The sequence below is a fragment of the Dipodomys merriami genome, unplaced genomic scaffold, assembly GCF_024711535.1.
Source record: "Dipodomys merriami isolate MVZ:Mamm:240054 unplaced genomic scaffold, mDipMer1.0.p SCAF_10, whole genome shotgun sequence".
NCBI classification, from domain to species: Eukaryota; Metazoa; Chordata; class Mammalia; order Rodentia; family Heteromyidae; genus Dipodomys; species Dipodomys merriami.
In genome coordinates this window covers 20,638,364-20,649,012 of record NW_027202271.1, presented here as the reverse complement: position 1 = coordinate 20,649,012, position 10,649 = coordinate 20,638,364, and the positions used below count along the sequence as shown (strand labels likewise).

Sequence of the window (10,649 nt, the reverse complement as noted above, 5' to 3'; positions counted from 1 at the left end):
CAAGCGGGCAAGGGTCACCTGGAGGGAGGGGGCAGGGGAGGGACACTACCTTAAAGGGGCAGGCCTATTTTACCTAGGCTTCCTTGCCTCTATCTCCCCTTTACTTCCTGGGACCCACAGCTTTCCCAAATACCCAGCTGTTGACAATTTTCCTTTAGCACAAAAAGCAAAGAAGTCCACTGCAGAGTGGTAACATTTATTTAGGAAGGAGAGATGGGAATAAGACCCTCCTATCACATACACACAAGAAAGAGTTCAACTGTCATTTCTAGAGAGGGCTCTGAATCCCAGGGGACAGTCTGGACAAGGCAGATATGGCGAGGGGGGGGATAAGACCACAATCACCTCTCCAGGGAAGTTTAGTGGCTAAAACACTGCTACCCACCTCCCCTGTGCCAAAGCCAGCAGCCCAGCAGAAGGCTGTCTGGTCCTCCAGCAGAGGCAGACACCTGGGTTGTGGTTGGTGGCAGGAGGGGAGGAAGAGTGTCTCGCTATCTTTTGCTGCTTCTTCGGGTTTCTTTGCCGTTACTGACAGGGTTGTTGGAAGGGCCAGCAGGCGTGTGGTTGGGTTGGCTTCGAGTGATCCGGGTGCTGGGAGGGTGGGAAGAAGCATGAGGAGGGTGGGGGCCACCACCAGGACCTGGTGGGGTGCTCAGTCCATTCCCATTCTGGTTCTCAGAAGCTAGTGGTAGGAGAATAAACACAAAATTAGAGAGTGAAGGGCTGGGAAGGTGGCTCAGTGGTAGAGCGCTTGCCTTGCATGCATGAGGCCCTAGGTTCGATTCCTCAGCACCACATAAGCAAAAAAGAAAAAAGCCGGAAGTGGCGCTGTGGCTCAAGTGGTAGAGCGCTAGCCTTGAGCTGAAGAGCTGAGGGACAGTGCCCAGGCCCAGAGTTCAGGCCCCACAACTGGACCCAAAAAAACAAAACAAAACAAAAAAATTAGAGAGTGAAGGTAGGACAAGGTCCTATCCCGAAAGCATCAGACTTCACTGTGAACCACATGAATGCCAACTGAAGCAGATACAAAAAACAAGGTGAGTTGTGAGTCTGAATGGGGTCATTTTGGAAGTTGCTACCTTGACCCTGGTATGGTATTTTTCCTTTCTTTATCTCCATATCATTGGAAGTCATAACTAGAATGATCTGTTCAGTTAAATGTCCCCTGACCAAAGGTGGCTGAAAAAACTGGAGAAGCATAGGAAGGAGAAGGCTATGAAGACATTTCCAAGTTAAAAGGTAAGGAAGGGGGTTGGGCATGTGAGTCAGTTGTAGAGTGGTGTTCACAGCATGCAGCAGGCCTCTGGGGTCAATCCGCAACATTGCCAAAAAAAATTTTTTTTAAAATGAGGATCTTTATATTTGTTTTGTTTTATGGGAGCAAATAAAATTTCATTGATATCCCCCCCCACCCTCAAGAAGGACCTTTCTTTTTTTTTTTTTTGTCGGCCGTGGGGCTTGAACTCTGGGCCTCAGCGCTGTCCCTCAGCTCTTCAGCTCAAGGCAAGCGCTCTACCACTTGAGCTACAGCGCCACTTCCGGTTTTCTGGTGGTTTATTGGAGATAGGAGTCTCACGGTCTCTCCTGCTTGGGCTGGCTTTGAACCTCGATCCTCAGATCTCAGCCTCCTGAGTAGCTAGGATTACAGGCGTGAGCCACCAGCACCTGGCTAGAAGGACCTTTCTTTGTTTTGGTGCTGGGGCTTAAAAGTCAGGGCTGAGGTGCTGTTCCCTTAAATTTTTTACTTTAGCTCTTCCACTTGAGCCACAGCTCCACCTCCAGGTCTTTTAGTAGTTTAGTGGAAATAAGTTGTCTTACAGACATTCCTGCCCAAGTTTTGAACTGTGATCCTCAGAGCTCAGCCTCCTGAGTAGCTAGGATTACAGGCATGAGCCACTCACGCCCAGCACTAAGAGTCTTATTTTCCATTGGAAACAGGTGCTATTTTCTTTGGTGGGAATTCAATGGTCATAGTTTGTGGCATTATTGAGGGCTCTCTACAGAATCAGACTAATAGAAGATATTCCCACTTATCCATCTATAACAATGTTTCAGTCGGCAACTGACCACATTGATAGGGGTCCTGTAGGATTGCAATGAAACTGCCAGGTTCCCATTGTCTGGCAACACTGTAACCATGGTAATGTTGTAATATAATGTATCACTAATGTGTCTGTTTTTTGAAGCTGAATAAACAAACCTACTGAAATGCTAGCCATATAAAGCATAGCACATACAATTAATGTGTCTTATATAATACCTGATAATAAGTGATTGTTACCCATTTATGTATTTACATATGTGTACATATTTATAGATATGTGTATACACACATATACACACATGTATGCTAAGTTTGAGTTCAGTGAGTTCTGCTTGCTAGGCAGGGGCTCAATTATTTGAGCTACAGTGCCGGAGCCTGCACTACATTTTTTGGTACTTTAGAATGTACCCCTTCTATTTACTAAGAAACTGTCAGGCAGAGCTGGGTGCTGGTGGCTCATGCCTGTAATCCTAGCTACTCAGGAGGCTGAAATCGCAATTCAGTCAGCCCAGGGAGGAAAATCCATGAAACCACCAGAAAACCAGAAGTGGTGCTGTCGTTCAAGTGGTAGAACACTCACCTTGAGCTGAAAAGTGCAGGGACAGCACCCAAGCCCAGAGTTCAAGACCAATGACTGACAAAAAAGAAAGTGTGGGGCTGAGGAGTGACTCCATGCCTCTGAAGGACTTCCAGTGGCACAAGTAAAAGAAGATAACAAAATCCTCTGTTCCTAAAATCAATTACCAAATGCTGATTCATTTTGTTTCTACAAATAGATACAAAAGCTGAATAAGAAATATATATGGCATAAGCTGGGTGCCAGTGGCTCATGCCTGTAATCCTAGCTACTCAGGAGGCTGAGATCTGAGGATCGTGGTTCAAAGCCAGCCCAGGCAGGAAAGTATGTGAAACTCTTATCTCCAATAAAAACCACTAGAAAACCAGAAGTGGTGCTGTGGCTCAAGTGGTAGAGCACTGGCCTTGAGCTGAAGAACGTAGGGACAGTGCCCAAGCCCAGAGTTCAAGCCCCACAACCGACCAAAAAAAAAAAAAAATATATATATATATATGGCTAAAAACTTAACATTGATCTTTCTTTTAGTTTTCCCAATTCTTTTTAACATTGACTCCTCTATACCCACCTTTTTCTAACCCTGACCTTGTGTAAGCCTAGGCTAATGTGTGCCTGTGACTTAATTTTTAATAAAAAAAGTTCAAAAGATAAAGAAGTAGTGAAAAATTAGCGAGGCATCAGTGGCCTGTGCCTATAACCTAGTTATGCTGGAGGATAAGAGATCTAAGAACTGAGGTATGAAGCCAGCCCCCAAGACAAATCCAAGAGACTCCTATCTCCAATTAATTAGCAAAAAGCTGGAAGTGGTAAAGCATTAGTTTTGAGCAGACAGACAGGGATGGTGCTCATGACTCAGCCATATCAGGATAAGAGGATAAGTTCAGCCAAGCCTGGCCCATAAAAAAAAAAAAAAAAGTGCAAGGCCCTGAATGCAAGCCCTAGTGCTGACAGAAAACAACAACAACAACAATAAAAAAGTAATGAAAAATTAAAAAAAAAAGAAAAAGAAAAAGGTTATACCATATAGCTTAGGTGTACTGTAGGTGATGCCACCAAGTTTGTGTCCATGTACTCCGATCATACATCCTAAGAAATTGGAGCACATTTATCACTAAAAGATGCATGAAGGTGGACGCTGGTGACTCACGCCTATACTCCTAGCTACTCAGGAGTCTGAGATCTGAGGATCATGGTTCAAAGCCAGCCTAGGCAGACTGTGTGTGTGTGTGTGTGTGTGTGTGTGATTTGTGGGGCCTAAACTCTGGGCCTGAGCGCTATCCCTTAGCTCTTCAGCTCAAGGTTAGTGGTCTACTACTTTGAGCCACAGCGCCACTTCTGGCCTCACTTATGCAAGGTAAGCACTCTACCACTGAGCCACCTTCCCAGCCCTTTGTGGGACCCTTATCCTGAATTAACAACCAGAAAAATGGAAATCATACTATGGCTCAAGTGGCAGAGCGTTAGCCTTGAGCCGAAGAGCTGAGGGACTGTGCCCAGGACCAGAGTTCAAGCCCCACAACAGACCAAAAAAAAAAAAAGAAAAAAAGAAAGATGCATGACTAGGTATATATTTTTAATATAAATTATATATATTTATATATATGTAATTTTTTTGCCAGGTGCCGGTGGCTCACACCTGTAATCCTAGCTACTTAGGAAGCTGAGAACTGAGGATTGAGGTTCAAAGCCAATCAGGGAAGGAAAGTCCATGAGACTCTTACCTCTAATTAACCATCAGAAAACCAGAAGTGGCACTGTGGCTCAAGTGATAGAGTGCTAGCCTTGAGCTGAAGAGCTGAGGGACAGAACCTAGGCCCAGAGTTCAAGCCCCACAACCAAAAAAAAAAAAAAAAGTAAAATTGGTTTTTTTTGCCAATCCTGAGGCTTGAATTCAGGGCCTGGGCAATGTCCCTGAATTTCTTTTGCTCAAGGCTAGCACTCTACCACTTGAGCCACAGTGCCACTTCCAGCTTTTTCTGTTTATGTGGTACTGAGGAATTGAACTCGGGGCTCCATGCCTGCGAGGCAAGCACCTCTTCCACTGAGCCACCTTCCCAGCCCTGACTAGGTATATTTATACTTTCAAAAATGTTATTTATGTAAATGGAGTTTGCTACAAGGAATTGACCAAAAATATTTTAAGTAAGTACATGTAAGCTTTCTTGCTCTCAATAGTCACTGCCATGTGTGTGGAAGTCAGAGCTGAGAATGCAAAAGGCATCAAAAGTGAGAGTCCAGTGAGAAGAATTAGGTGGAGAGGAATATCATGAGGGAAATGAATCTTTCCAGGATGAGGTGAGTAAGGGAACAGGAGGTGTCACGGATGGAAGGAAATGTACCTGGAGAGGTGACAGGGGCTCCGGCGGTAGCCTGGGGGACCGTAGGGCTGCTGTCATTCTGCACCTGAAGGCACAGATTACACACTGAGATCCTGTTCCCCACCACACCTGCCCTGACCACTTTCTCTACCTTCAGGCTAGGAGACTCACCACTTTGTTGGGTGCCTGCTGGTTGCTATACTCTGGGTTGGGCTCACTGAAGTTAGGAACTTCAGAATAAACCATACAGAATCTGCAAAGGGAGAAAACCAAAGTCTTGGATTTATACTCTGGACCATTGCTGGAGGCCTCAGAAAAATCCAGACACAGGGCATGATCTACACACCCTTATGTTGCCCCCAAGCAAATCTAACCCCCCGCAACCCCCATTTGGGTTACCACTGCTTGATCTCCATTCCTAAGAGCACTTACTCTCCAATCTTCTGCAGATCACCCCCACGGCCAGTGTACAGTGTGAGGCAACCTTTGAACACTGATGCGTACCTGTGGGGTTTAAAAAAAAAAAAAAGCAAGATTGAGTCTTCAGAAGATTTTTAAGGACTTTTAACCCCATCTTTCTATAGGTGCCTTACCCTTTGGTGAGCCGGATAATGTCCCCAGGCTGGATCAGATTGCCCACATCATCCCAGACAGAGATATTGATGCTGCCTGTTTTGTCTGCTACTTTGCAAGTTCGAACTTCGTGCCCGTCCTTTGTCTTAGTCACTCGACCTGAAGAGAAGAGAGAAATAGGAGAAGATGGTCATGGGAATAGGGTGATGATGGCTATAGGGATGAGATCTAGATTTGATTGAGGTAGTCCATGTACAAAGAGAGCAAAGCCCAAATTCCAGTGTGTGTGTGAGTGTGGGGATGGGGAGCCTGAAGTGTGTGTGGGGGGGGGCAGAGGGAGGGTCAACAGTGGAGGGGCCAGCACCATGGAGAGGTCTCTGAGTGGAAAAAGGCCCACGTGGGCCCTAGAAGACTGAGTGTGGCCAGAGTGCTACCTATTCTCTCCACTGCAATTCTCTGTCGTAGTCTAAGAGAGAGGAGGAGTGAACTGTGTCTTTGGGCGCGCACCCTGCCATCCTTGGAACAAGAAAGCAGAAATTCTCCCCTGCCACCTTCAGCCCTCACCCTTCCCTGCATCCCACCGCCCGCACCCGCTGCGCCAGCATAGCCACCTGTCTCCAGCACAATGAAGATAAGGTTCAGATTCTTGAGCCCGGGCTTGATATCTTTCACGAAGGTCTCCGTCGTCATGCTGCTCAAGACTTGGCTCCCTTCTGGAAAGGGGAACAGGAGAAGGAAGACTTAAGGCTTGGAGCCTTTGCCCGCCCATGCTCCATTTCCCAAGGCCTGCCTATTCACTATACCTGGGTTGGGATCAGGTCGTCTCCAACCCTGGAACCCTTCTAGAAGGTTAGAAGCGAACTTCTCTGGGGGCCTCGAATTTTTAGATCCGAACTTGGGGGCTTCTGGATAAGATGTTTGGGGGTTCGGAGGCCCTCTACCGGGATGCTTTCAGTCTCCTGCACCGGGGTAGGCGACAGAGATGAGCGTAGGAAAACTGGTGCAGAGCCACGGCATGCAATTTTACTCGCCAAACCTTCCCGAACCCTCATCCGGACAACCCGGGACTCGGTACATCCCCTTCCCCCATTCAGCGACCACCACCCACCCAGCCAGCAGGTCGGACTCTGCACGCCGCCGAGCCGCCCGCAGGGGGAGCCACAGGTCCTGCTGCCACCGGATGCTGCCCGCTGGAGCGCGGGAGTACGGACATTTCCGGAAGTTTTTCTCGGACTGAGCCCCACTGTCCAATCAGCACTGCCCTGAGCCCCACCGCCTGCACCCACCCAGCCAATCCGGGTTCTGCGATTCACGCGCTGCGACGGGGGCGGATTTCAGGTATTAAAGGAACCTGGGAGATGCTTAGCTCCATAGGAGGATGAACCACCAGGGGGCGCCTAAAGGGACATTTTTCCTTTTATTTGGCTTGAATATATATGTGGGCCCTATTTTCTTTTTTCTTAACAAGTACAATGGGGGGAAGAGATTAAAGGCTTGGGAATTCAGCGGAAATAAGGTTTGAATCCCAGCCAGTGCCTCACTTCATTCGACAAATCTTAACTGTGTAAAGTCTACCTTACAGATGGGGGGGGGGGGGGGGAAAGTCATGTAAAAAGCAGTGCCCAGGATATGATAGCCACTTATTAGTGGCTACTAATAAGTAGCCTACTGCTCCAATCCTCATCTCTATTTCTGATTTGAGGTCTTCATCACTAATTCACTAACCAGTCAGGGAGGCTTTTTGGGACAAGTGGCATTCACACCAGAGTCAGACAGTAGGGCAGACTCACCTCCCTTTTGAAAGAAATGGAAACCAAGACATAAAGAACAAGCGTCGGGGCTGGGAAGGTGGCTCAATTGTAGAGTGCTTGCCTCGCATACATGAGGCCCTGGGTTTGATTCTTCAGTACCACATAAACAGAAAAAGCCGGAAGTGGCGCTGTAGCTCAAGTGGTAGAGTGCTTGCCTTGAGCTGAAGAGCTGAGGGACAGCACCCAGACCCAGAGTTCAAGAGCCACAACCGAAAAAAAAAAAAAAAGCGTCTCATTAATTCGCAAGCCACTTGTTCCTACTGCTTTTTATCTCATTAGATCTGAGTTCCGAGCCTGATCTTCAGTTCTCTTTGGGACCTGTCAGATTAACAAAAGGTAGTGTGGTTGGAGGTATGGTTCAAGTGGTAGAGTGCTTGGTTAGCAAGGGTCCTGAGTTCAAACTCCAGTGCCACACACAAGCACAACTATTGTGTATAAACCAATTAAGTGAAGACTCACTAATGTAGACTATCATTTGCTTAGCGAATATCCAAAATGAACACTACTTAATACCAGATTAATCTTAAGAAGTTTTGTAATTGTAATGTCTTAGCTTGGTTAATCCCTTACCTTATTATAGAGCTCTTTAGGCTCCACCATGACTTTCCTCGGAACCCTGGTGCTCTCCCGCCCAACCACGGTGCTGCAACCTAAGGAAAACAACTCAAAACCTAGGAGGAAAGATGTTTCTTCTCTTTCCTTAGTGGTTCCAGGGCACTCTATGAGTGTTTAGAGAGCCCACGTGGATAAGGCAGGGGAGTGGCTGGGCGGAGGCGGATAACCCGTTCGACACCCTAGATGAAAGCTCTGCGGTGAGACACTCCTCCACCCCCCGCCCCACGGCCGCCTAGTTAACTGGCAGTATCCATTCCCATGACTGTGAGTCACAGGGTTGGGAGGCCCCGAGATGCTGACCACGGCTTTGGCGAGGCCGGGAAGACGGCGAGTCACATTACAGGCCAACTGCCCAGCGAGCTCGACCCGCTCGTCAAGGACACAAGACCTGCGCGGCCCTTCCAAACCAAGGGTCGCTGTGCCAAGCTATTCAAACCCAGGTTGGCCCGGGCCTTTCACGCTGGGAAAGAACATAGAGACATCCCATCCAATGGCTATAAAGTGCTGGATGGGACCATAAGAACTTCCGGTCTAAAGGGGGAGGCCTGGCTAGCCTCTGAGCTTCCTCATTGGCTGTTCGTTGCTTCCCAGTCCTGTCTAGGTTAAACAAAGAGGCGGGGCCTAGTGACGAATTTCCGCCGGGTTGCGTAGCAGCAGTGGGCGGGGAGAAGGATCCGTCAGGAACAGCGACGAGTGGTCCGAACCTTCTTCCCCCGTCCTTCCCTTTCCCTTTCCTCTCACAGGAAAGGCTGAGACCCGGTACCGGGGCCATCCGGTGGCCGCCGCTGCCTCAGCTCCAGCCAGGCCTGGGTACGTAGAGTCCAGGCCGGGCCCTGGGCGGCGCGTACTGCGTCGGCGCGAGCTTCTACTTAAAAGAGGGTGTGGGAGAGGAGGGAGCGAGGTCCCACGGGGAGGGGGGCCAGGGTAGGCATGGAATAGGGGGGAGGCGGTGCTGGGGAGGAGTTGGGAGGTGAGAAGGGGGCTCCGGGGGCTGGGTTGTTGAGAAAGGTCCACTGGAGTCGGAGATGACGTGCGGGAGGGGCCTTGGGCTGGTCACCCGATCCCGAGCAGCACACCCCGGGGGGAACAACGTGGTGGTGTTTAACCTGGCAATGATTGACGGGCTTGGGGACGATCAGAGGAACGTTCCGGGGGCCCACCTCTGCAAGCACGGCGGAACCTAAACCTCCGCCTTCAAAAGAGCCAGAGCTTGGCTCCTCTCCCATGCCTTGTCTTTTGGCAGCCTTGTCTTCCTCTTTCATTCTTTCCTCGCTCTTTTTTTTTTCCCCTCCCACCCCCACCCCCGTGAAGGAATCTCACATTCCTCACATCCTTGGCCTTGGTTCGCAGCTTCACACATCCCAAAAGCCTGCCCCATCAGATGCAGAGAGATTGGGGAGTGTGGAGAAGGGGAGCAGAAAAAAGGGTGAGAAACCCCTTTAAGACATCTTCCTCTTTAAGAAATGGACTTCGTTTCCCCTATTAGCGAATGCAGCTGTTAGAGAGGCCGCTGTTTTTGGGGACATCTCTGTGACAGTCTCATCTCTTGGAGGGTGGTTTTAGAGTCTGACCAGAAGGCAAGAGACAGATGGTGCTTAGGGCTGCTAGTCTTTCCCTAGGAAAGAGTGGGGTGGACTAGTGGTAGGGAATGTTGGGAGTGCAAGTGTAATTACCCTGTGTGCCCCATCAACCTTGTGGCTGGGCTTGGCTTCGAGGAGAGTATGTGAGTATGTATACACATATGTGCACACACATACTGGGACTTGAACTCCGGGCCTGAAACTGTTCATTAGCTCTTTCATTCAAGACTGGTATTATTATCACTTGAGCTATCTATCTCACATAAGCTATCATTTCTGGCAGGGCTGGGAAGGTGGCTCAGTGGTAGAGTGCTTGCCTTGCACAGCACGAGGCCCTGAGTTCGATTCTTCAGCACCATACAAGCAGAGAAAGCCGGAAGTGGCACTGTGGCTCAAGTGGTAGAACTCTAGCCTTAAGTTAAAGAAGCTCAGGGACAATGCCCAGGTCCTAAGTTTAAACTCCAGGACTGGCAAAAAAAAAAAAAAAAAAGTCTCATGGACTCTTTTGTTTGAACCATGCACCATCCTGAGATCTTAGCCTCCTGAGTAGCTAGGATTATAGGAATGAACCACCAGAACAGTGCAAGTTCCTGGTAATTGAAAAGAAGAAGCAACATTTCCTCTGGCCCTCATTATGAATTTATTTTGCCATTTTGTTACAAATACCTTAACAGAGATTAGCCCTGTTAAGTACAGTTTCACATTTATTATCTCATTTGATTTGCAGGACAATATATAAAGTAGATACAGGCTAGTATCAGTTTCTATTTGACAGTTGGAGAAAATGAAAACCACAGAAAGGTTCCATGGATTGTCTAAAGTTGTCTAGTTGGATAGAATGTGCTATTCAATTACATATCAGAAAAACTTTAGTCTTTTCCTCACGAGTGTATGTCTATTGGTAGTTTAAAGGCTTTGTTAGAATAAAATAGGATACTGCTTATTTTTACACATAATTACAAAGACATTTAAAAAAAAACTAGGCTAGGAATGTGGCTGAGTGGTACAGTGTTTGCCCAGCATGAATGAAGCCCTGGGTTCCATTCCTCAGAACCACAAAAAAACAGAAAAAGCTGGAAGTGGCGCTGTGGGTCAGTGTGGCTTAGAGCTAGGATTAGAATGAATCCAAAGTCT

The 10,649-nt window shown here is 48.0% G+C and overlaps 2 protein-coding genes across 8 annotated transcripts in view; one reads left to right on the top strand and one right to left on the bottom strand.

Moving 5' to 3' along the window:
• Positions 1–180: 180 nt before the first annotated feature.
• Positions 181–10,649, bottom strand: part of Nabp2 (nucleic acid binding protein 2) — a 13,761-nt gene continuing 3,292 nt past the window's right edge. Inside the window, exons 1-9 of one of the 7 annotated variants that reach the window (XM_070043123.1) lie at positions 8,236–8,410; positions 7,891–7,970; positions 6,313–6,468; positions 6,121–6,222; positions 5,530–5,668; positions 5,369–5,440; positions 5,108–5,189; positions 4,958–5,021; positions 181–682 (exon numbers count right to left, since the gene is read on the bottom strand). In XM_070043123.1, coding sequence (XP_069899224.1) covers positions 492–682; positions 4,958–5,021; positions 5,108–5,189; positions 5,369–5,440; positions 5,530–5,668; positions 6,121–6,199 — 627 coding nt within the window. In that variant the 5' untranslated portion in view covers positions 6,200–6,222; positions 6,313–6,468; positions 7,891–7,970; positions 8,236–8,410 and the 3' untranslated portion in view covers positions 181–491. The other 6 variants (XM_070043114.1, XM_070043132.1, XM_070043139.1 and 3 more) reach the window with 6 other exon arrangements.
• Rnf41 (ring finger protein 41) overlaps positions 8,601–10,649 on the top strand; it is a 24,707-nt gene continuing 22,658 nt past the window's right edge. Inside the window, exon 1 of the mRNA XM_070043094.1 lies at positions 8,601–8,745. The gene's annotated coding sequence lies outside the window, so the exon portion shown is untranslated. The remainder of the gene's footprint in view (positions 8,746–10,649) is intronic.